Source organism: Schistocerca americana, chromosome 2 (genome assembly GCF_021461395.2).
Source record: "Schistocerca americana isolate TAMUIC-IGC-003095 chromosome 2, iqSchAmer2.1, whole genome shotgun sequence".
In the NCBI taxonomy this organism is placed as follows: Eukaryota; Metazoa; Arthropoda; class Insecta; order Orthoptera; family Acrididae; genus Schistocerca; species Schistocerca americana.
Genome location: NC_060120.1, coordinates 1,038,710,357 through 1,038,737,030, shown reverse-complemented (window position 1 = coordinate 1,038,737,030; position 26,674 = coordinate 1,038,710,357). Strand labels below are relative to the sequence as shown.

The window sequence follows — 26,674 nt, the reverse complement described above, 5'->3', positions numbered from 1 at the left end:
TCAGGTGTGGCAGGGGTGTGGGTCGGTTGTCGCGTCCATGGGGGTGGGTGGGTTGCGGGGATCAGAATTTTTCTTTGTGGAGATGGCAGGGGAAGGGTCAACATTAGGGCGTTTGGAAGGTTTCTTGGATGGGACAGGGTGGAGAGGGGGCTTCGGGATGGGTTGCAGGGGGAGATGGCGGGGGCAGGTCCTCCCTGAGGGGCAGGTGATGCAGGGGGTGGGGGCGTGGGTGTCGCAGAGACCATGGCATGGCGAGAGGAAATCAGTACCGGTTTGGAGAGTGTCGGAGGTGATGCAGGAAGCAGTGGGAAGTCTGCAGATGGCGATGGGGCGATAGCTACAGGTGAGGGAGAGTCGGGGGTAGTGACTGGCGAAAGCGGCGCCGAGTGGGGTGGACAGGGAGGGAAGGAAAGACGGGGATGGGAGCAGCGGGTGAGTTCCATGTGATGGTGGCTGGAGCAGCTGAGGGGGAGGTGAAAATGATGGAGGTGGGAAATGGTGGTGGTGTGCAAGAGGGGGATGAAGACAGCGGCGGCGGTGGAGGACGGCGACGGCGGCGGCGAAGGACGCGGCGGCGGGGAAGGAGCCGTCAACGAGAGGGGACGGCAACCCTTCCGGCAGGCGATGAAAGCGTCTGGCGAATTCCTCCGGGCAGCGGCTGGACGACGACGGCAAGAAGGGACGGCCCAGGATCCTCGGGCGGCGGTGGCGGCGAACAGGCAGGCTGGCAGGCGAGCGGACAGACAAATGGACGGACGGACGGCTACAGCGGCAGGCGGCGTCGAGCACCGGGCGACGGCTCTGGCGGACGGACGACGAGGGCCGGAAAGCAAACAAACAAACAGACAGACAGGCAGACGAACATCAAGAGCAACAGCAACAGGCGATTCGAAAACGGAGACTTCACCCTGAGGGTAGCCCAGGCTCTGCAATCTGTCCTCTTCGAAGGAGGAGATCCAACCCCCAAGATGAGGTTATTGTCCAACGATCTTGCTTTATGTCTCTGTAGTTCGCGTGAATAACTTCAGGCCAATGTCTGGATACTTCCATAACTAAGGACATGTCCTTTCACAAGTGAGCTAATGCTCCCTCTCCATATCGACGGAAGTTAAACTCCCAAGTTCCTCCCTTTATCTGTATTTCATAAGGGGGTATTACACGACGATCCGCCGCGAACGATACTGGTCCAGCGCAACAGCCATCTAGCGGTAAAATGGGCGAAACCACGAAAATTAGCAGACACATTATCCACATACCAGAATAAAGAACAGTTCTAAACTGCTGTCACATGTGGTACTAGGCAGCGACAACTTGCGAATACGCAGAAGAGGGTACTGCAAAACTTTCTGATTGTTATTTGGTTATTGTTAGGTAGCTAGTAGCTAATTTCAGATTTTGGTCTTGGGGATTTTCCGCATTTTTTTCAGTAAGTAGATTTTCATAAATGCAGATTTTTTCCCCCCGTCAGTAATTGTATCTTTCTGAGTAATATGCATATAACGAGACGCTGAGATTTTCGATTTTTATCGCAATGCCTTAGCTTACGTAGGTTCATGTTTGATTTGATTGCATCTCTTGCTTTATTTCGGCATGCCAGAAAAGAGAAACTGGCAGTGATAGGCGAGAAAGTCCGTGCAGTTTGGCCCAGTGCGACAGGAGAGAACTGTAAAACTGTGAATAGCACACCTATATACTTCAAACTCGGAAAAAAACACAAGGCCACCTTTACGTACTGGTCCTGTGAAGCATTGTAAATTTGAGTGCATACATCCACTACAACTTTTGAAATGGTTGACTGTGCTATTCTTTGGCTAAAAACCAGACTCGTAAAATATTCCCAGTCGCCAGGAAATGTAATGTTATAACCAGCCTGCATCATATCAGGGCATTTACCAGTATTTTATTCGTGATCTAAGCTGGTGTGGTAACAAAACGTATAACCACATGATTTAATTCTTACTTTCGAGACTGTGAGACAGCCACGCTCATGACTGTATCACACTTTCTGATCCTATCTTCTTTCACAGACATCAGCTTTTCGAAACAAGCCGTGTCCATCCACACGAAGTCCCGAAATTCTCGCGGATCTTCAGGCCTCAGTCCTTTCTTAAGCAATGAATATAATCCCCTGCCTTCGCCCCTTCTTTTCAACCAGGATCGAACTCAACAACGTCTGGCTTTTTGTTTCCGTCGTCGTTTTGCACTAATCCGAAGATTTACTGTCACTGCCAGGGCAATAGCTCCAAAAACAAATGGGTCCACCATGTGCAAAATGCTGTATAAATGTAAGTATATATACACATCTGTGTAACCAAGTGTTGTAATATAAAACTAACCGTTGGGTCTCTAATTCAGAACAGTAGTAACCTACATAAGAGACTAACAATTACTTAATAGATAAAAAACAATTTCTTATTAAACAGGAACCTTGAGCTACCATAAATAATTTGATAGAATGACGTCCCAATACATCACACGGTCCGCCTTGTGGTTCGCGCGGAGGAACGAACGATTTTACAACAGATCAAGTCAGTCCTGTTTGCGTTTCGCGCGTCTACTGCGCATGTGCGCCTGGTAATCACCCGTGGATGGCGTAATGGGTGTAAGTGAACCAGCCTGTAGTCACAGATATGCACGCTTGGGGCGCTGGTGCATAGGTGTATGGTTTACGCGCATCGTGTAATAGGAGCGTTACTTGTGTCACGGGTAGTCCTCATACCGTGTCACTTGTGACAAGTGAAGCATCTGGCCCTCGTCTAACTGCCCAGCGTAGCCGTCTTTGACTTACACAGTGGCCAGACAGGCCTAAACAATGATCGTGTGCGCAGCGGAACACAATGGTAATCTGCAGCGCTGCCTCTCGGAGATAATTGGGAAGATTTGTTGGGGAGATGTGTGAGATTAGACGGCTGCGCTGCTCGTCACGTTATCCTGTCCCTGGCGCGGAGGGCGATTACGAAACTCGTATTATACCGGGCGTCCGCTCGACGCGGCTCGCTGGCCGGCGTTAATAACGCGGCCCACGGGCGCTTTCTCTAGCGTGACCGTTATTATGTCTTTATCTCCGCAAGTTTGTTAAGACCAATTTACAGGCTAACAGTTTCCAGGACGATAGTTCTCGATTGTGATCGGGATCGTAAAGCACTGCGTATCTGATCAGAAGCAACTGCTCGCATGCAACTGCACACCACTTTGATTCTTTATGTGCACTATGTCTCAAAAACAGACGCCACATTTCACATTTCTACTACAGGGCTACTGTATGTTGTAGAAATACACTCGACCCGACACCTCATTAGATACCGCACATACCGAAGCTTTATTAGGCTACTTCAAATTCGAGTAACGACTGCGAGGTAGAGCGTATTCTGTTTTGTTTATTCGTTGTTTTATCGTGATGGTGACGTCACGAGAGAAATATTTTTGTCTACCACAGTTCGTACAGGTTCATGAGAAAAGTCTACGTCCTACAGCGATTTGTTGCAAGAATACAAAGGAAATGAAATTCATCTATGAAAGAGGTCGTAAGGTACCTCATATTTGCAGATAAGAGCGTGTTTTACTATATCTCCAGTTTTGCTGTTTCACATACGTAAAGTGAATGTGTCAGCACTGCAGTACATATGGAGTAAGGAGCGAGCGGTAAGTTTCCATGCTGGGTAGCAGAGGCAGTTGGCCATCTGGCGCTTTGAGAGCCAATGGGATCAAGTGACGATGCAGAAATTGCTCGTGACGTCAGCGAACAGATATGTAGGGGAAGTAAATTTATTCTGGCTTGTATCAAGTAATTGTTATTAAGAAATATTTGCAAACAAAAGTTGCCTCTTGCCACTCAATCATTAGGAGAGGTCTACAAGTCATAAATACGACCTTTCCGTAGATTCACAATGTCGGGAAACGTTGATACCAATAAATAAATGAATTACTTTGGCATAAGCGAAGACGTACGGTCTTGTATGAACTAGATCGATTGTATGCACAAGTTACAGACTTTGCCCCATAGTCGGCAGTCGTGGATTGGATGCCTTTCGATGTAGCCACGCGGTAGACCATGCTCTCGTACCGGTAATAGTTAACTTACAATCAGTGTGAATAAGTCCAACTTAGCGTTTTTCTTAAATAAATGCACCATAATGGCATCATGTGTAAAAGTTATTTGCACAAAAATACTTCTCCCCACTCCATTACGTAAAACATAGACGATAGTATTGCACTTCCAGAATCCATCGGCGTTGCTACGGCTCTGCAACGAGACATAAAGGTGCGAGAGCACCTCCACATAACAGATAGTATTAATTCGTACACAGTGCCTCACTAAGTCAAGTCAGTTCCAAGACGAACTGGCTTAACTATCGCAAAACACGAGTGCTGAAGTGTGCCAGTTCTATTGTACGCCCCTTATACCACTATACACGGTCTCACCGGCAAAACTGAGACATTCCTGGAGGTTTAGTACGAGTGAGCGATTCTTGCAAGGTTGCGTACAAAACCATCGTCCGACCGATTGTTGAGCATTGTTCACCAGTTTGGAATCCTTACCTGACAGGATTATGAGAAGAGATGCAGGAAGTCTAAAGAACGTATCGTCTCGATTTCGTTTAGGAAGCGTGAGAGGACCACGCAGATGAACTCCACTGGTATATCCTGTGGGAAAGCCATTTGTGCTGTTGAAATTCCCTGAGCGTTCGATCCAAGAAAAGACAGACTGCATACTACATTCTCTCACATATACCTCATGAAATGGCCATGATGGAAAATCAGAAAGGGAGACTAAGGTTTAACATCCCGTGAGAAAATCAGAGCAATTCTAATTCATATGCGGACTTACCTATGGTCTTTCTCACCAACTCCAATTGCGAACAAATTACGGAAGGGGGAAAATCGGTACTGGTTCACGGAGGTGTCATCTTTCATACACTACTGCTTGCTTAGGGTAGATGTAGCTCTAGTAGCAGATGTAGATTAATGAAACTCTGTTTCTGTTCCAATAAGAACATACTGGATTAGTGGATGGTTAGTAATTGCATGGTTATATTTGGTTTCCTAGACTGACTGCACATTCGGGGCCTGTTTCAACTGAAATACATCTGATCTTGACTGACTTCTGAAGATGAAATAGAAGTTTCGAAATGTATTATGGAAATAAAAAACTAAGACCTATATTCTACTAAAAGCACAACCTATCTGTGTATTTCGTCCAGGGGATGCAAGGACCCTTACATCGCCCGTGTAATATCATGTATTATAGAACGTGAATATTATTCCAATCTTTTTAAAAAGACGACTGAGCGTCTTCAAATAAGGGACTATCTACAGTTAAATAACTGAATTTCCTACAAGCCATATTATCCAACCTCATCTCACATACCAGATCAAAGCTTCAGCTTGCAATAGGCTTATCCTCTTTTTCTTTGAAACACGCCCGTCACTTGTCTGGCTGACTTGATTCATGTCGTGGTAATTTCCCCCAACCAGATAGAAAAAAAATGAGCATGGAACTCAACAATGAGAGAAAGAATTGCGAGACAGCGATAAATATCGCCTTTCACCATCCCACTGTCCTTCTGTCCTTGTGGTTTAGATACAGCTCCAAGTGAGGAAATAATGTGAGTAACCTTATAAAGGGGGGGAGGGGGTTCTTGCTTATACGCCAACGGCCTTGCCGTAGTGGTAACACCAGTTCCCGACAGATCACCGAAGATAAGCACTGTCGGGCTGGGCTAGCACTTGGGTGGGTGACCATCCGGTCTGCCGAGTGCTGTTGGCAAGCGGGGTGCACTCAGCCCTGGTGAGGCAAAACTGAGGAGCTACTTGATTGAGAAGTAGCAGCTCCGGTCTCGTAAACCGACATACGGTCGGGCAAGCGGTGCGCTGACCACATGCCCCTCCATATCCGCATCCAGTTACGCCTGTGGACTGAGGCCAGTCGGTACCTCTGGGCCTTCATGGCCTCTTCGTACGGAGTCTTGCTTTTCCGCAGTCCAGTCAGATTAACGTGACCACCTGGTAAAAGCCTGAATAACCACCTCTTGCAACACGAACCACTGCGAGACGTGCAGGAAAGGAGTCAGTGAGGTTCTCGAAGGTGCTGGCGGGGATGTGAGGCCAAGGCGACTCCAGTGCCATGGCCAGCTACGTTAGGTTTCTTGGTTGGGGATCGGCCAGATAGAGGTGGTCCCACAGATTCTCAATTTGGTTTGAATCGGGGAGGTTGGTGTCCAAAGAGTCCAGTGAACTCATCCTGATACTCTCCGAACCAGTATGTAAGCTGTGAGCTGTATGACACGTTGCATTGTCCTGCTGGTAGATGCCATCACGCCGAGGCAAAACAAACTGCATCGTGGGATGAACATGTTCCCCAAAGACAGATTCATACTTGTGTTGATCCACTGTGCCATGAAAACATTCCGCACGCCGGAATGCTCCATCCTCCTCCCAGGACCATATCGACGACTGTAGCGGGTTGTTTGCTTTCGGACGCTTCAGGCTCTGCACGCCAACTACCAACTGTAAGATGGGGCAGAAGAGATGATTCATCTGAAAAGGTCACCTGTCGTCACTTCGTATACTTCCAGTTGCGGTACTGGAGTGCAGATTCCATCCTTTGTCTTCGATGAGTAGCAGTCAGCATGGGTGCATGAACCACGTGCCCACTGTGGAGGTCCATAGGCGGAAACTTTCGCTCGTTGAGGAGACACTGTTGGTAGCTCCTTGGTTCATCCGGGCACTTAGTTTCTCAATAGTTGCACTTCTATTCGCCCATATTCCCATAGCCGTTGTTCACCCCTCTCATCAATGGCCTGTGGTACACCACAGTTGCCTCGACGCTGGTTTTGGATGGCACTATTTAGCAATGCATAGTATACTTTAACGACGACGGCATGCGAACAGTTTACAAACTTAGCCATTTCAGAAACGCTTCCACCCTTGACCCGAAAGCCAGTGATCATCGGCTTTTCGATGCAAGGTAATTTGCTCCGTTTCCGCATTACGACAGCGACTGCATCCAGCCGCCGTCTGTGGCCGAGCGGTTCTAGGCGCTTCAGTCCGGAACCGCGCTGCTGCTACGGTCACGGGTTCGAATCCTGCCTCGGACATAGACGTGTGCGATGCCCTTAGGTTGGTTAGGTTCAAGTAGTTCTAAGTCTAGGGGACTGATGACCTCAGATGTTAAGTTCCATAATGCTTAGAGCCATTTGAACCATTCCACTGCATCCCCCCGACACTCTTCACATAACCTCCACTGCTAGTGCTGCCACCTGTCGTCTGTGACTGGTTATTCTACGTTGACGTCGAACATAGGTAGTGGTAACATTAAAGTGACTGGTTCGTGCATCTAAATCCCTGAAGTCTGGTGCGACGTGAGGAGTGATCCAGGCCCCACACGGCATGATGAACTCGGCAGCTGCGGAAAGGACCTCCCAGCACACGATTATTCGAAAAGTTGGCCGAAATATTTTAATTTATATTATTAAAGTATAAATTGTTGTGAGCGCTCTATGCACGTTTGGAAACAGGAAGTTTTAAATTTACAGCACATATTATAAACAATGGAAGTACACTGGTCCGTACTTCATCCTTTGAAGAGGCATCCAGCTTGTTGAAATTGTTTAAACCAACGACTCATAATTTTGCATTTTACCCATCTTCAGCAACTTTAGTCGTATATATTGGAATAATGAGTAACCAGTTGCATAAAAGAAATTTAATTGCCGGCCGCTGTGGCCGAGCGGTTCTAGGCGCTTCAGCCCGGAACCACGCTGCTGCTACGGTCGCAGGTTCGAATCTGCCTCGGGCATGGCTGTGTGTGATGTCCTTAGGTTAGTTAGGTTTAAGTTGTTCTAAATCTAGGGGACTGATGACCTCGGATGTTAAGTCCCATAGTGCTTGGAGCCATTTAAATTTTTTGAAATTTAGTTTTTTTACTAGTTTCGGGCCTTTAGTGCCCTTCTTCAGAAGTTTATGCCTATCGCATTAGTTGCGAGTGTCAGTAATAAAGTGCATGCTGCAAAATGCCATGGTCCTAAAAATTACATGCAGGAGCAATAAGTTCGAGGGTTGACTGAAAAGTAATGTCTCCACCTTAGTAACTGTTCAACAGTTGGCAGCATTGGTATGCGGCAGGTACCGGGTTGTTCCGTAGCAGCCGGCCGCTGTGGCCGTGCGGTTCTAGGCGCTTCAGTCTGGAACCGCGTGACCGCTACGGTCGCAGGTTCGAATCCTGCCTCGGGCATGGATGTGTGTGATGTTTTTAGGTTAGTTAGGCTTAAGTAGTTCTAAGGTCTAGGGGACTGATGACCACAAATGTTAAGTCCCGTAGTGCTCAGAGCCATTTGAACCATTTGTTCCGTAGCATCTGCTCCAGAGCTCCAGTTGGCGGGAAGCCTTCGTATAGAACCTTGCGGAGACGGTCGGTCAATGCGATTTAAGCAACGTGCGGTCATTGAATTCTTGACATCAGAAGGTGTCACCCCAAAGAAGATTCATCAGAGAATGAAAGCCGTTTATGGTGACTGTGTTGATGTGAGTACTGTGCGTCGTTGGGCGAGTAATTTGCCAGGGACTCTTCTCGCGTTACGAGAATGAAGGTGACGCCTTTCTCCATTCAATTGTGACAGGAGACGAAATGGGGGTACACCATGACTACCCGGAGACGAAATTTCAGTCTATGGAATATCGACACAAAGACTCGCCCCAGGAAAAGAAATTCAAGACGCAGCCCTCAGCCGGAAAAACCATGGCCGCAGTGTTCTGGGACGCAGATGGTGTTATCCATGTTGATTTCCTCGATCGTGGAACAACAGTAAATTCAGAGCGTTTGATTTCCTCGATCGTGGAACAACAGTAAATTCAGAGCGTTAGATCACGACGCTGCCAACTCTGAAACGACTGCTAACAAGGAACCGAAAGGAAAAGGGAAATGTTTTTCTGCAGCATGACAATGCCAAATCACACACTCCACGTGCCACCGCAGCAGAACTTCAGAGACTGAATCTCACCACTGTACGGCATCCTCCATACAGTCCGCACTTGACACTGTCTGACTTCTAACTGTTCCCGATAACGAAAGACGATCTGTGGGGACATCATTATGCTTCTGATGAAGACGTTGAGACAACTGTGAGATTGTGGTTGCGGAATCAGTGTGTCGACTTCTTCGATGACGGCTTCAGAAAACTTGTTCATCGTTGGCAGAAATGTATCCATTTGACTGGTAATTATGTGGAAAAGTGAATATTGGTAATTAGACATCACATTCTAAGGATTATTTCTGCGTTTGATTTATTAAAATATTCCCATCCAAATCCATTTAACGCAAATGGAGGCATTACTTTTCATTCAACCCTCGTAATACAATACTGAATCCATTAATATAAAAAGAGCACTTAGATGCCTACATGTAGTTCACAATGGGTCTGTGTGCTTTTCCTAGTTGGTTGTTCACCGCTGAGTCGGAGACGAAATACCATCTGCACTGTAACTGCCTACTCACTTATAAACGTAGGCTTCCGCGGCCATTGTCACAGTCAATGAAATTCTTCCGGGTCTGTGACTACAGTGTCAGTGTGTATAACATCCGATGTTTCTGGCACTATTGCAAGTGGCCCTCCTCAGCTGATTTTTTTATGCAAACTATTGAATGCGAAAAGTTCGGTTCTTATATACTGCTGGAAGAGGCTGTTGTCAAACTCTGTCAGGCTGTTGAGGATGCGGAGGACAGTGTTTTCACTATTTATTTTCCTTGGTGGAAATAGACGTTCTTGATTCGTGCTTGCTTGTTCTCAACTCATGTACGCAGGCGCGTAGGACAATAACAGCGGCCGCAGGTGCACGCCCCAACCGGTACCACAACTGCTGCCAGTTTGCCATTCACCTGTTCCCACCAGTAGCAAGCAATAAAGGAAACACTAATCAAGAACGTCTATTTACATGAATGAAGAAAATAATGAAAACACCAATAAAGGGCGTCTGACACCCCTCCTCCTCATCCTCAATGGCCTATCAGAGTTCGATAACGACCTTTTCCCGCAGTATACAGGGTATTTCCGTAAGAGCGCATAAAAATGTAGAGGTAGGGATGTAAACGTGGAAGCATGCGGGTACTGTGGAAACGTCTAGTGTCTGGCCTGCAGAGTGCTGCACTCTAGTGGGGCAACCAGAAATTGTTGCAATAGTTCCTATTTGTCTCGGTAGAGTCAGTTGAGCAACACACCCCGTGACAGTGATGTAATTTACGTTCTCGTATATTCTAAACCTTTTTCGAGGTAAGTTGTGGTATTATATTTATCTACATACTTTGTAGTTATCTTTCTTTACGTCTGATAGCTTATAAATGCAGATGCATAAAAGGTTTTGGCAGTCCTTTGTCAACCTTAAATGGATAGTTGCTTAATATAACCTACCGAAATTTAAAATGGCCATTGTGTAGGTAATGTGGAAGCATACATACAATGGCATTATGAAAACGTTTCCACAATACCAACATCAAAGACATTACGTATAATACGTTCTGTTTCTAGATGCCACAAAAACTAACTTATCGGAAACCAAGAGTTATTGTGAAGAAGTGGGATGCTGAAAACATGATTAAGTGTATAATAGCCTTAAGGGAAAAGCAAATGTGGTTGAGAAGAACAGTAAAAGCTTTCAGTGTACCTCAGGTTGCTGCATAGTGATATGTCACCTGAAGAATGTGTTTCTTTGAGACTTGGACGTAAGCCTGTAGTACCTTATGCTATTGAGAAACAGTTGGTACAGTATCTCATTGAAATGGATAATCGCTTCTATGGCCTTACCAGATTAGATGTCAAGAGAATGGCATATCAGCTAGCGGAAAGAAATAATATTAATCATACTTCAAATGCTGCAGGTAGAGCTTGGTTTTCTTAGACGACTCAGAAATAAATTCACAATTCACAAACCTATGGGAACCTCATTCTCGAGAGCAAACGGGTTCAACAAAGATGCTGCAGACAAGTTTTTTGACATTTTGCAAGCTGAGTACAGTAAACACTCCTATAGTGCTAATCGTGTGTACAATGTGGACGAGACTGGGCTCTCTGTCGACCAGAGCAGAATACCACATATAATTGGATTGAAGTCAAGTAGGTGCCCTCACATCAGCAGAGTGAGGATCCCTGTTGACTTTCATATGCTGTATGAGTGCTGGCGGTACTTTCATACCACCAATGATGATCTTCCCCAGGAAGAATTGGACTGATACTCTACTGAATGGAGCACCACCATGTGACAGGACTGTTTTTGCAGAAGTCGACTTTATAGCTGCCACGTCAGCTTTAGATGAGACCAGAAGTCTGAGAGGAACTTATGAGAATGCAGCATCTCCAGGTGGAAGTAATGACCTCAGAGAAGAAGACACCCAGAACGCATTCAGACCTGATGCAACTGACAGCCCAATTGAAGATGGCCAAAGAGAAAGGAGATGGTCAACATCGTTGTCAAATACCTCATCAAACGCGTGTATATCTCCACAAGATATCATGCCAATCCCTCCTCTAAAGAGGTAGGTTTGCAACAGAGGTCGTAAGCCAGGTTCATCAGCTGTTTTGACATCTTTGTCTTATAAAACATGCCTTGAAGACTCCTTACTGAAGGTTAAACAGAAGCTTCCTAAGGCACCTGCCAAAAGCAAGAAAAAACGTGAAGCTCCTCCTAGAAAACAGTGCAATAAATGGCTTAAGTTATCTGAGGATTCAGATGAAGAGCCCAATGCACCAACTGTCTCTTCAGGCGAGTCAGATTTTGATCCCCCAGTTGGGGGAAAAAAAACCTTCTGAAGAAGATGCCATTTGTATTTTTTGTGGAGGCGCATTTTCCAAAGACGTTCGGGGAGAATTGTGGATTAACTGTGTAGTGTATGAGGAGTGGAGTCACACTTTGTGTGCTTGAAATGAAGGAGATATTCACATATACGATTTTTGCAAGTGAACTTCGCTTATGAAGCATTTTTATATTACAGTTGCGTTTAAAAATATTTTTGTGTAGTTTAAATTTAATATAAAATAAAATAGTTTCCAACATTTTTTATAGTTTTCGTTTGAGGTAGTCAGTTTCACACAATTTTAAGGCGTTTCCACATTACCTGCACTTCTTGAAAAATTAATGAGTTGTTAATTTTTAACATATTTAGCTTTTGTGTTTCGTAATATTACATTCATTGCTAAAACATTATGAATTAGCTTTGGCTAATTTTTGAAGCTGAAAGAGAAGTAAACATTTCTTTTATACAGCAAAAACAAACTGGGTTTCCACATTTACACCCCTACCTCTAACAGGTCATAGAGAATGCTCCACCGTAAAATTTGAGATAGTGGTCCTGGGGTCGGATAAGCCAGCTTAGGGTGAGATGGAAATAAACTTGTTACCGCTTTGTCTAGCATTACTGTTTTCCAGCTTATTTACAACTAACGTGCCAACAAGTTTACATGTTCTGTGCTGTTTATTTACACGCACATTCTTTACTTCCTGCAAGGAAACAAGGAGGACGAGCCTGGTTATCAGGAAGTGAAGATGCAAGTTTTGTTTACCTTACTTGTCCATAAGGTGGCTCTGTTGTATCGTATTTACATTGCCCATGACAGAACGTGCTATGAATCAACGACAGACTCATTCACTAGTCAGTTCTATTCAGAGGCGTACAGTACAATACGATGTAGCAGTACCGGAACAGTTATTTACTGGTTGATGGATTGTAGGGGAGGCCCTATTCCATGGCCTGCGAGGTCACCTGAACTCAATCTCCTTGATTATTTCCTATGGAGATATCTAAAGTCATTAGTGCATGAGACACCAGTGGATACAGAGATGGAATTAGTTGCCAGAATGGTAGTTGCCTGTTACGTGATTCGAAACACATCACTGATATTTGTCAGGACTCTTGTTCACCATGTCGTGCTTGCGTTGAGGTTGATGGCCGTCAGTTTCAGTACATATTGTAAGATACAGTACAAATGGCACGTTCATTCTGTCAATGATGGTATTTGCAGTTACCTAATGCAAATAAAAAAGGACACAGTAATGTGATTTTATTCCTATATCTCCTTTAGTTGGCTTCCACCAGGTTCCCTACCTCAAATTGTTCAGTGGAGCATCCTCCATGCCCCGTTAAATGTTTGCTCGCTCTTACAGAAACACACTGTATAAGAACCAGATGTTTCTCATTCAGCACTTAGAAGAAAAAAGAAAAGAAAACCTTGTTCTGCATTAGCCATCTTACTGCTGCCGCGAACTGGCTGGCTGTTGTGGTGGGGTACACGTAGGAAGGTGTCAGCGTGATGCGTTGTGTGCAGAGTGACACAGGGGGAATACTTTCGATGGTGCCAGTGTGTTTTGTCTGTGACCGACGCCTCACAATCCAGCCGTTGTCTACACCGGTAACAGGCTATGCACCCGGCCACTGTATCGGCTTCTTATACTGTCTAGCAAAATCTATATGCTCGGAAAAACAGTCGCTGTCGCTTCGTAACATAATACCAGGTGTCCATAATTAAAGATCAAGTTCGAAAACGCTGAAGGAAAAGAACAACCAATTAGAATGTCAAATCTGAGCAGCATATCATGGACGCAAGAGGAACGTGATGGAAAAAAATAACGAAAATTTTACCAATATATGGCACAGCAAGTGGCTTATCGTAAATGCGGTCGGCTACAAATGACACATGAAACGCAATACGACAACTATAGTTTGAGTCGTACATTACACCGCCCGTACTGTTCAACGTCCATGACTCTATATATAAGTTCAAAAGTCAACATTTATAGCAATGTTAGGCAAGTCGTACCACAAAGGATGAGAAAAATCGGTTTTCAATTGTCCTGAGGCCAAAAGCCGCATAGAAAGAAAAATGACCTCGGTTTTTAACAATCCTAAGACCAAAAATCGCTTAAAAACAACATGACATCGGTTTTTAGTTGTCCTGGGGTAAAAAAAAAAAAAAAAAAAACGCACAAGATGCAGTATGTCACAGGTTCTCATTGCCGTGAGACGGGAGCAAGACGTGATTAATATGCTGTCCGTCGTTTTCTGCCACAAGTCAAAATCGAGAAACAGCATGTTTCAAAACATATAGGAGAGTCTCGAGAATCATGTTCAGTATGCGCTGCGTAATGCGCACCACCTTACCCTACAGCCAGGGGTAACACGGATTAATATCAGGTGATCTGGAAGGCCAGGCTGTAGGGAAACAACGGCTGATAATTCCAGCATTTCCGAAATGCCTCTACAGCAACCGCTTCACTGGCTGTGCAATATGCAGAGGAACGCCATCTTGCATAAAAGTGATCCTACTTACACATTCACACTGCTGAAGTGTTGTAAGGACGTGGGTGCGCAAAATACTCTCATAGAGAGTGGCGATACAGGTTAGAAGACCCGCAGGACTCATCTCCTCGATAAATACGGCCCTACGATAAACGTTGCTGTTTACCCGCACCACACAATCACCTTTCCAGAATGAAATGGTACCGCTTCATGTGCGTGTGGATCTTCCGTTGCGTCAAAAAAAAATGTAAACACTCTTTGAAGCGCCATAGAAAATTTATTTCCCATTCTACAATGTTAAATTTCTGGAAATGGAAAGCTTAAAGTCCAATTGGGAAAATAAATGTATTTTGCAAATGTGATTAATGTTCAAACTGGTGGCCTTCAGCATCAACACATTTCTGAGTACGAGTCACCACTGATTCCGTACATCGTACCAAGGTGTCCAATGAGATTTCTGCGCACACCAACTCAATCTCATTCCAAAGTGTGTCCAGGTTACGTGGTTTACGTTTGTACATCTCATCTTTTACTGTACCCCATAAGAAGAAATCCAGCGGCGTGAGGTCTGGAGAGCGTGCAGGAAACTCGATTGGTCCTCTGCGTCCTATCCACTGGCCTGCCACATTGTGATCCAGGTATGCTCATACGTCCCTATGACAGTGCGGCGGGGCGCCATCTTGTTGGAAATAAAACTCATCATTACCGTACAATGCACGAATGGCAGGGAATATGGAGTCGGCAAGCATTGTTAGGTACGTTTCTCCAGTAACAGTGCCTTCAAAGCGGAAAGGCCCAATGAGTCCCCTTGCAGACAAACCACACCACACATTTACACCAGGCAAATTCACAGCCTTTTCAACTGTAATATGAGGATTATCTTCAGCCCAGTACACACAATTGTGCCTAATGACAGTTTCATTGAGTTTGAATTGGGCTTCATCCGACAAAATTATGCTACCCATAAAACCCAGTTCACCATCTCCTGAACCCATTCACAAAATTCCAACCTTCGATCTGGATCGTCGTCACTTAGCTGTTGCACCAGCCTTGGAATGTACACACGAAACTAGCCTTTCTTCAGAATGCGTAGCACACTACTAGCACTTACATTACTCTCACGTGCCGCTTGCCTAAAAGATTTTTGAGGCAAACGCTGAAACAGTTCCAAGACCGCAGTTGTGGAATCATCACTTGTAGCTGTACGAGGTCGCCCTGATCGACCTTTATGCACATCACACACTGTTCCACGAATTTCGAATTTGTCTCGCAGGGGTGTAATTGTTAACCTTGAAGGTAGTTCTGTACCATACTCACTTCTCCACTGTCTTCTAACCGCAGCTACATTCTCAAACTTCCAGTACCACTTAATTATCTGCTTCCGCCCTTCAAAGTTCAAACGCACGTCCGCCATGTTGCAGTTACTTCCTTGCCACTGCTGCCACCTGTTGAAGAAACAAAACATTACTTTCTCACAGATGTTTAACCTTGTAGAGCGGAAAATAAATTTTCTATGACTTTGAACAAGTCTGTATACATTCTTTTGACACACCCTGTACATTCTGCAATTCTGCGTACTGACATGTCCTTGGAGATGGAAATGGGCTTCGTCTGTCCACACAGTATTCCATGACCATTCGTTGTTCACTTCTATGTGAGCAAGAAATTCCAGAGTGTATGTTTGTCTTATAAGCTGGTCAACAGGAAGCGGTTTCTGAACATGGGTCATTTTGTATGGATAGCAATACAGGATGTTTCGTAGGATTTTATGCATCGTGTTTGCTGGCGTGTCCAAGTTCGGGCAATTCCCCATGACTACATGTTTGCGCACTGCCGCTCGACCCTGCTGCAGTGCTGTGGCCACGTCTTCGACAGACATCCGTGGCAGAGAGGGAGACTGGCCCTCGCAAGTAGCTAAGGAGTTCTGCAATCAAGTGATTTACAAACAAAAAGTGTAGAGCATAAATTTTAATTTGGTCGATTTTAAATGAGTATGCGGGGTGTGGGCGAAGCAAGTATCAGTAACGAAAGGAGTGGTGCAGATGAATCGTGTTTTGTAACGTGTGTACCCCCAATATGGATAGTTAGCATTCTTTTCCGAAAAGGAGTTGTTGGTAGCATTCAGGATGCAGTGAGAATTGCTTCATCGTCGTATAGAAAACAGTTGTTAGAAATAATCAGTTGCAATTGTCTCACTGATCGACAATTCATGGTAAAAAAAAAAAAAGTACAAAAGGAAAGTATCGTTTATCTTTCGTCATTTTAGAAACGGAAATGTTCAAAGAAATTGGTTTTTCAGTCTAAAGTTTATTTACGCCTTATTCTGATGTAGGCGGTGGTTAGGGGGGGGAGGTGTGGTAGAGGAGGGGGTACTGGCTTATGTATGACTGAACTCTGGAGTAATGGTCTCAGAAAGGTTGGGAACCACTGCACTAGCGGCCGAGGGTTGCAACTTGAGTCAGCGAAGCAACAAGATCACTGAGTAATGTGCATGACATGTAATACCTCAATCGATATTCAGAACAAAATTAAAAATTCAGAAGCCCTCATAGGCCACAGATACCAGCCTGGAATTCTCCGTCCTCAGATGTCAATCCCTCAAAGGCTCCACTTCAGAAGACCGCACGCACCCACGTGTTCGTCTACACGTGCACGTTTCATTCGCAGCAGTCTGCGCGAGTGTCGTGGAGTGGCTCGCGTAATTGCCTCGGAAGAACCGGCTGGCTGGTTGCGACATTCGGAGAAGTGAGTTTGCAAATTCGCGTGTCCGCTAACCTTGTTTTACTCTGCAGCTGCACACAAGGGCTCCCCAAATTAACGAGTAACTTCTTGCTACATGGGCAGCAGCGTAACGAAACGAGACTCAACCATTATATTTTCTCCAAATCTTCATTTCGCTGCACCGGAAACGGGCAGACAACTTTATGTCCAGTGGAGAACTCGTAAGGATTGTGAGATTAACCTCTATATTTTACTTTTCAAAATTCCCTGTGATGGAAAACACATCGACATTATGAGTAGCGAGTCTATCAAACTGAGTAATGAGTTCCCATGAATACTGTGTAGTTACAACTCATCTTTGCCCCTTGTTTTTTCGTCTAAACACGAGTCGCCGTAAATTTTGCATCTCCTCACGAAAACTTACAGTTTTTAAAGGTACAGGACACTAGTCTCTTAGTAAAGCAATCCTTGAAGATACACAACCTGCAGGTTGCGCTGTTGTATTTGACCATGCACGGCACCTGTGCACTTCAATACGTCGCAAGTGTCAGTCCTGATGCGAACAGTGTCCTGTTTAATTGTGAGCGCAATATGTCGGAGCTAAGTTGTTTTTATTCGACTTATAACACCTTTTCAAGATACCATTCGTCCCTTTCAACTGATCTTCCAAGTGTTTCACCGTTTCTGTTAGATTAACGGTCTCATCAGAAAAACTCAAAGCTTTAATTTTTCTTTCTGAACTTCAGTACTTTTTCTAAATTTTTCCTTGGCTTGCGTTACTGTTCGCTCGATGTACAGGTTGAATAACATTGGCGATAGACTACAAAAAATGGCTCCGAGGACTATGGACTTAACTTCTGAGGTCATCAGTCTCCTAGAACTTAGAACTACTTAAACCTAAGTAACCTAAGGACACCACACACATCCATGCCCGAGGTAGGATTCGAACCTGCGACCGTAACGGTCGCGCGGTTCCAGACTGTAGCGCCTAGAACCGCTCGGCCACCCCGGCCGGCGATAGACTGCAACCGTGTGAATTACAACTGGAGAAAATTTACCCTACCGCTCCCCTTTCCTGCCCCACGAGCCTTATACACGGTCTTATAGACGACGCCGACATGCAATAACCAGTCACAGACGGCAGGTGTCAACATTAGCAGTGGAGGGCACATACAGCGTGTCGGAGGGATGCGGAAAATCGTGCTGTCGTTGTCGTGATGTGGAAACGGAGCGATTTATCTGATGTCCAAAAGGGCATGACCATTGGCTTTCGAGCTAAGGATGGAGCATTTCTTAAAGGGCTAAGTTTGTAAACCGTGCATGGCAAAATGGCGTTATCCAAAACTTGCACCGAGGCAACTGTGGTGCACCACGGGTCATAGATGTCAGATATGAATGATGACTGCGATGATGTGTACGGGCGAATAGACGTGCAACTGTTGAGCAACTGATCGCCCGTGTGAACCAAGGGCCTATTAACAGTGTCTCCGTGGTTAATGTTCATTGTGCATGTCAAAATCGCGCTATCCAGAACCGGCGTCAAGGTAACTATGGTCTACCTCGGGCCCTAGATGACAGGGTGAACAACGGATGTGACGATCTACATCTACATTTATACTGCGCAAGCCACCCAACGGTGTGTGGCAGAAGGCACTTTACGTGCCACTGTCATTACCTCCCTTTCCTGTACCAGTCGCGTATGGTTCGCGGGAAGAACGACTGCCGGAAAGCCTCCGTGCGCGCTCGAATCCCTCTAATTTTACATTCGTGATCTCCTCGGGAGGTATAAGTAGGGGGAAGCAATATATTCGATACCTCATCCAGAAACGTACCCTCTCGAAACCTGGACAGCAAGCTACACCGCGATGCAGAGCGCCTCTCTTGCATAGTCTGCCCCTTGAGTTTGCTAAACATCTCCGTAACGCTATCACGCTTACCAAATAACCCTGTAACGAAACGCGCCGCTCTTCTTTGGATCTTCTCTATCTCCTCTGTCAACCCGACCTGTACGGATCCCACACTGATGAGCAATACTCAAGTATAGGTCGAACGAGTGTTTTGTAAGCCACCTCCTTTGTTGATGGACTACATTTTCTAAGGACTCTCCCAATGAATCTCAACCTGGTACCCGCCTTACCAACAATTAATTTTATATGATCATTCCACTTCAAATCCTTCCGCATGCATACTCCCAGATATTTTACAGAAGTAGCAGCTACCAGTGTTTGTTCCGCTATCATATAATCATACAGTAAAGGATCCTTCTTTCTATGTATTCGCAATACATTACATTTGTCTATGTTAAGGGTCAGTTGCCACTCCCTGCACCAAGTGCCTATCCGCTGCAGATCTTCCTGCATTTCGCTGAAATTTTCTAATGCTGCAAGTTCTATGTATACTACAGCATCATCCGCGAAAAGCCGCATGGAACTTCCGACACTATATACTAGGTCATTTATATATATTGTGAAAAGCAATGGTCTAATGCAATGGACGATGTGTACGGACGAACAGACTTGCAATTGTTGTGCAACTGACCGTCCAGATGATCCAGTGGCTACTAGAGATGGGTCGTTCGCGAACTAACGGGTCCAAGAGAACGGTCCACCAAGATGAACGGAACGAGCGAGGAACGGATTCTAAGGAACGGTCTTTCATAGTTCACTTCGGTCGCGGCTTTCTATTGACAGTTCCCGGTAACGGGAAGCGGTCGGTCTCGTTCCCGCAACGGCACGTCGGCCGGTCTCGTTCCCCAGCCTCGGTCCCGTTCCCCTCTGTCTCGGTCTCGGTCTCGCTCGGCCGGACTCGTCCTTCTTCGCGTGGCCACTCGTCGCAGTTCCACTGCAGACTGCTCCAAGTTAGTTCAGTATCAAGTTGTTGTTGTTCGTTTCGTTCGCTTCGCATGTCCATTCTACACTCCTGGAAATTGAAATAAGAACACCGTGAATTCATTGACCCAGGAAGGGGAAACTTTATTGACACATTCCTGGGGTCAGATACATCACATGATCACACTGACAGAACCACAGGCACATAGACACAGGCAACAGAGCATGCACAATGTCGGCACTAGTACAGTGTATATCCACCTTTCGCAGCAATGCAGGCTGCTATTCTCCCATGGAGACGATCGTAGAGATGCTGGATGTAGTCCTGTGGAACGGCTTGCCATGCCATTTCCACCTGGCGCCTCAGTTGGACCAGCGTTCGTGCTGGACGTGCAGACCGCGTGAGACGACGCTTCATCCAGTCCCAAACATGCTCAATGGGGGACAGATCCGGAGATCTTGCTGGCCAGGGTAGTTGACTTACACCTTCTAGAGCACGTTGGGTGGCACGGGATACATGCGGACGTGCATTGTCTTGTTGGAACAGCAAGTTCCCTTGCCGGTCTAGGAATGGTAGAACGATGCGTTCGATGACGGTTTGGATGTACCGTGCACTATTCAGTGTCCCCTCGACGATCACCAGTCGTGTACGGCCAGTGTAGGAGATCGCTCCCCACACCATGATGCCGGGTGTTGGCCCTGTGTGCCTCGGTCGTATGCAGTCCTGATTGTGGCGCTCACCTGCACGGCGCCAGACACGCATACGACCATCATTGGCACCAAGGCAGAAGCGACTCTCATCGCTGAAGACGACACGTCTCCATTCGTCCCTTCATTCACGCCTGTCGCGACACCACTGGAGGCGGGCTGCACGATGTTGGGGCGTGAGCGGAAGACGGCCTAACGGTGTGCGGGACCGTAGCCCAGCTTCATGGAGACGGTTGCGAATGGTCCTCGCCGATACCCCAGGAGCAACAGTGTCCCTAATTTGCTGGGAAGTGGCGGTGCGGTCCCCTGCGGCACTGCGTAGGATCCTACGGTCTTGGCGTGCATCCGTGCGTCGCTGCGGTCCGGTCCCAGGTCGACGGGCACGTGCACCTTCCGCCGACCACTGGCGACAACATCGATGTACTGTGGAGACCTCACGCCCCACGTGTTGAGCAATTCGGCGGTACGTCCACCCGGCCTCCCGCATGCCCACTATACGCCCTCGCTCAAAGTCCGTCAACTGCACATACGGTTCACGTCCACGCTGTCGCGGCATGCTACCAGTGTTAAAGACTGCGATGGAGCTCCGTATGCCACGGCAAACTGGCTGACACTGACGGCGGCGGTGCACAAATGCTTCGCAGCTAGCGCCATTCGACGGCCAACACCGCGGTTCCTGGTGTGTCCGCTGTGCCGTGCGTGTGATCATTGCTTGTACAGCCCTCTCGCAGTGTCCGGAGCAAGTATGGTGGGTCTGACACACCGGTGTCAATGTGTTCTTTTTTCCATTTCCAGGAGTGTAGATCTCTTTCAAACCTTTTTCGAACTCTGAACTTCTGGTTCACTTCGTATTCTATTCAGCGTCCACGACCGGTAGTTAAAATGTATTTTATAATTACATAAAAATTACATGGTATGTAATACATACATCTTTTCAGGTAACAAAATGGCGCATCAGCTTAGTTCACTATTTCGATAAACAGCAGAACAAATACTTGTAAAAAGGTAAGATTCTTTGTTATTACACATGCAAAAGATGTCGGCACGGCACGCACTAGTGGCCATTTTCCGTCTTCCTTTGATCCAAGGTAAAACGGCATGTTCATTGTTATGGAAGGCAGACCGACTTAAAACCGAATGAAGCCCACGCTCCGTAATGGAGTGAACAGTGTCACATTTTGTAAAGAGAATGTGTTAACTCCCACAATATTATTTCAGTGGTACAGGATGGCGCACGAGAAATCGGCTCCGAGCACTAGACTGCTCATTGTCGCTTACCAATCGTCATCTGTTGTTTTGAAGTTGTTTGCATTAGCTTGTTATTTCTTTACTGCCTAATTATTACATGCTTGCCTATTCTGCTCGTAGCGATCAACAAATCGTGCGTAATTGGCGAGCAGTCTGTACTCGGTGCCGGTTTTTTGTTCACCACCTTATATTATTTCACTGCGATTGTTTCACTGCGTTGGCTAAACGAGATGTTTTGCAGAATCACGAAAATTACAAGTGTGTGAGAATTCTTTTATGAATAAAAATTCTGTATTCCAGGGGGGGAGGCAATTGCCCCCTCTTGGAGCCTTCCATCTTCAGTCACCTATGCTACTAATTTTCAATTTTTCATAAAAAACCATATACCAAACACAATGAACGGTGAACGAGTAGAACTGAACGGTTCCCAAAAAAGAGCGATCACCAGTAAACTAGTTCCCAAGGATGAACGACTTTCCCCGCCTCTAATGGCTACCAACAGTGTCTCCTCAACGACCGTTCAGCGAACATCGCTCCACATGGACCTCCAGAGCAGGAGCCTGTTTCATTCACGCATGCTGACTACAGTTCATCGGAGACGAAGGCTGGAATTTGTCCGCCAGTATTGCAAATTAACGTCCACTGAGTGGCGACAGGTGAGCTTTTTAGTTGAATCACGTTTTATGCTCCATCGCATAGATGGACGTTGGCGTGTACGGCATGAAATGCCTGAAATCAAAGACCGTGCAACAATCGTCAACTGCAGGAGGGAGTCTTGTGATCTGGAGAATGTTTTCGAAGCATTTCCTGGGTGATCTCGTCAGTATGGTAGGCACAATGGACCAACAGAAGAACGCATCTTATCGCTGAGGAACATGTCCACCACTACAGACATCTGCTTTCCGTCGGGACGATGGCATCTACCAGTAGGACAATGCAATGTGTCACAAAGCTTATAGCGTACGTGCTTGGTTGAAAGAGCAACAAGATGAGTCTACCGTACTGCCCTGACCAACAAAATCTCCGAATCTGTAGGAGCATCTCAATCGAGCTGTTCGCGCCATACATCCTCAACCGATAAACGTGGTGCAATTGACCAAACTTTCCAGAACCTCACTGATTCTCTTCTAGCACGTCTGGTAGCGATCTGAGCCGCAAAAAGTGGTCACATTGATGTGACCGGACAATGTAAATGAGGTCTGGTTCGTAAATATCCTTTCGCTGCCTGTGTTTTATCCATACTATCTTGAGAATTCCAAGCTGTATTCTAGTCAACATTGTCAAAAAAGTCCTCTAAATCCTCAGTCTATGGTCGGCGTGGAATGAACACTGCATGCAACAATTTTCTTTGCTGTTACATCCACTTAAATGCGAACATTTCAGATTAGGCTTAACTGTCACTGTTATTGAAGTCGATTGAAACAACACGTTTTCTGTTATCAGTCATGGCTTTTTATTTTATTACCACTTGGCGTTTCAGACGTTTTATGTGATTAAATGTCTGTCGTGCTTAGGTCCTTGCAGAAAGCGGGTCACAGGCTACTTTTACTATCATGTTACACCACATACGATATCACATGCACTTCATAAACTTTCAACTTCACAAATTGCTCGTGATGTTGTATGTAATGTAACAAGACAGACAAACGAGCCTGGACACTTACAGTGCTTTACGGATTATAACACGCTACTGACTATAAGATGCATCTTCATTTTTAAGCAGTTTTTTTTTAAATACCATTTTATTATTAGATTGCAAGGCGATACTGAAAAAAGTTCTTAGTTTATAAAACCGAGCTGCTTTAAAATCCCTGGAACTGAACTTTTTTCTTCTTCTTCTTCTTATTTCTCTTCGTCGTCATCGTTTTCCTCTCCATATATAAAATGGTATTCCCTGTCATCGAGAGCGTTATTTACGCCGCACTTATTGGGAAATTTAACGATGTCTTCTCTGATTCTAGACCATCACTGTTTTATTCGCTGACGCACGTGTTTCATTGTAGGTCCTTTTGGAGCTCCCTTCGGCTGGAATTCATGTTGGGTTTGATCCATCATCCATTTCTTCCATTCCTTTCTCATATACACTTTAAATGCTTTATTTACAGTGACATCAAAAAATGGTTCAAATGGCTCTAAGCACTATGGGATTTAACATCAGTGGTCATCAGTCCCCTAGACTTAGAACTACTTAAACCTATCTAACCTAAGGACATCACACACATCTATGCCCAGGGCAGGATCCAAACCTGCGACCGTAGCAGCAGCGTGGTTCCGGGCTGAAGAACCTAGAACCGCTCGGCCACCGCGGCCGGGTTATAGAGACATCAAGAGGATCGCAGTTGTGAAGTTAAGTCCTCCTGTAATAACGGCAAGCTTTGTATGTCCCTGTCTCAATTTCTCTTTCACAGGATTTTTCAAATGACTACTAAACTGATCTAGCACAAGAAGAGAAATCGTCTTCAATAAAGCACCTTTCCTTCTCTCCCACTCTCTGTTAATGCATAATTTCATACCAGCCTCGTCCATCCAAACCTTGTAATGTAGGTGAACAATGACATCTGGCGGTATTTCAGAAGGTTTTGGCATTGTTTTGCGGCTGAAAATGACCGTTGGACTAAGTTTAGTAGCGTTAGCACAACATGAAAGGACAACAGCGTACGAATTTTTTCAGTCCACTTCTTTTTATAGTTAACACTTTTAGCACCTCTTCTGGCAACAGTCCTGTTACTCGGCACATCAAGTATCAGAGGAGTTTCGTCCGTATTCGCTATTTGGCTTAGGTCCACGCTGGTTTTCTTCCGATATTGAATAAGAAAGCGATGGAAAGATATTTTCTCTTCGTACTTGTGTGGTATTTTCTGGGATATTTTGGCTTTGGTTCGTATGCTTAGTCCATGATAAACCTGTGGCACCAACCAACTCCACACTAAAAATGTAAAGTTTTACTGTAGCGCTAACTTACGAGCTAACTCATACTTTTGTATGAATTCCAGTGCCATGTTGACGGTGTGCTTCAATCCATTTCAATACGTCAGCTTCTCGTTTTGGCCACTTTGCATTCAGTCCTCATTTGCACATTTAGTCTTCCTCATTTTTTTTCAATTCTGCTTTACTAGCCCGCCAATCGCGAATGGTTTTTTCTGTTGGCGGAGGGGCGAAATGCGGCTCAGCTGCCCCGTTTCCATGTTATTCTGCCTATGCTATTACTTTCAATTTAAAGTCCGCATCATATGAATAACTCCTATTTTTTCCCATTACGAAAAAAGCTACTAACAAAAATATTGTACTGCTACCGATAACACAAAACACAATTGAAGTTCACTGGTACCGTAAACTGCAATGACGCATCATAGCTTACACAGTGTTCTGTGTTTGTGAGAGCGGGGCGGTAGGGAGACAGTATCAGTAACCTTGTGAATCCGCGCAACTCATCCGCTGCTGCCAGTTGCACCCAATGTTACCAGACAGAGAGCGGTATCGTATCGCGGGCTATCATTTTTAAGACTAGCAGGAGTTTTAAATCAAACACTGGACATTTTTATATTAATTTCGAATATAAGACGCACCTGAATTTTGGAGGCAATTTTTCGAACAAAAAAATGCGCTTATAGTCTGTAAAATACGGTACACGTCGTCTAATTCACACAAATCCACCTGATAACGGAAGTTTACCACACCTGAAACGGGTAGTGGTAATACAATAAATTGTGGCTGGTAGCAGCAAACTTTTTGTTTCAATGTTACGCCGTCCGTTTTTATACGCCGCCAGCCTCTAATTTTTTTTAGATAGAACACAGTGCCATTTGAGTGTTTTATTGCTTATTTAAGTACAACCCAACTTTCGGTCTTTTACGCCATTTTCAAGCATTCGATTTTACGTCTTTAACATATATTTGTAACCTTCCCATATAAATAAAAAAAAATGAGATTTGGATAGTTAAATTCTGATTTATGAAAACTGATAAATCTTAACTCATGAAAAACTGATAAATTTTAAGTAAGCAGCGCTACGCCAAGGCCCTGTGAAATCAATCTGAATCTGACCGTGAGAAATAAACCGAAAAATTCTTACCTCGTGATGGTGTCGCTCGATAATGCTATCTATATATCAGCTCGTAAATGACACAGCTTAGTAAAATGCTGGCCTATCTACTAATAGGCCTGCTGGATAACATTTGTCTGAGATCTGAATTACTAGAAAAACTGACTTAGTGACACAGCTGCAGAGCTGGTCGTCTGATTACTAAAGAACACATGACTATGATCTGACACAAATTATGGAATATTTTAATTTAGCTAAATGACTGGATCGGGTCTTACTTTGTTATGCTAATTATTGCTATTCTGATCAGATGAAGCGTCATCCGTCGGTCATTTTTTGAACTTTTGTAGTTTTTTGGTTCTAATAAAACCCCATATCATTCCAAGCATGTGTGTCAATTTTTACCTCTCTATCTACATTATTCCGTGGTTTATTAAGTTTTCAAATTTATACTGACTTTTTGATCACCCGGTATGTTAAAGACATACCTGTAAAATCGAAAACATGAAAATGGCGAAACCTAGGTCGTGCTTCAATAAACAATAAAACAGCCAAATGGCGGTGTGTTCCTTTAAAAAATATTGTTTAACGGTTGCTCAGCAACGTCAAAAACGTGTCAAGTCTCTAATTTCTACGCGGTCCGGTCTAAGACAGTGCTGCACAGAACTCGAGTACAGAACTTCTTGCAGGAGGAACATATTTAAAGAACGCCCCCCGAGATGGAAGGCTGGCGAAACAGTGACTGATTACTGGCTTTTCGTGCGGCCTGCGGCCAGCCGCCGTCCGTTTAGAGCGCGACGTCTTCGGCTGCGGAGCACAAAGCGCGGCCGCGGGGACGCGGAACAT

At 45.3% G+C, this 26,674-nt stretch overlaps 1 protein-coding gene and 1 pseudogene across 1 annotated transcript; one reads left to right on the top strand and one right to left on the bottom strand.

The window, feature by feature from the left end:
* LOC124594656 (extensin-like) lies at positions 1–26,674 on the bottom strand. The gene is made up of 2 exons (XM_047133026.1): positions 26,579–26,674; positions 1–801 (listed from the first exon to the last, which is right to left on the bottom strand). Exons 1-2 carry the CDS (start codon positions 26,672–26,674, stop codon positions 1–3), a joined length of 897 nt encoding a protein of 298 aa, XP_046988982.1.
* On the top strand, positions 5,650–5,767 carry LOC124597740 (annotated as a pseudogene).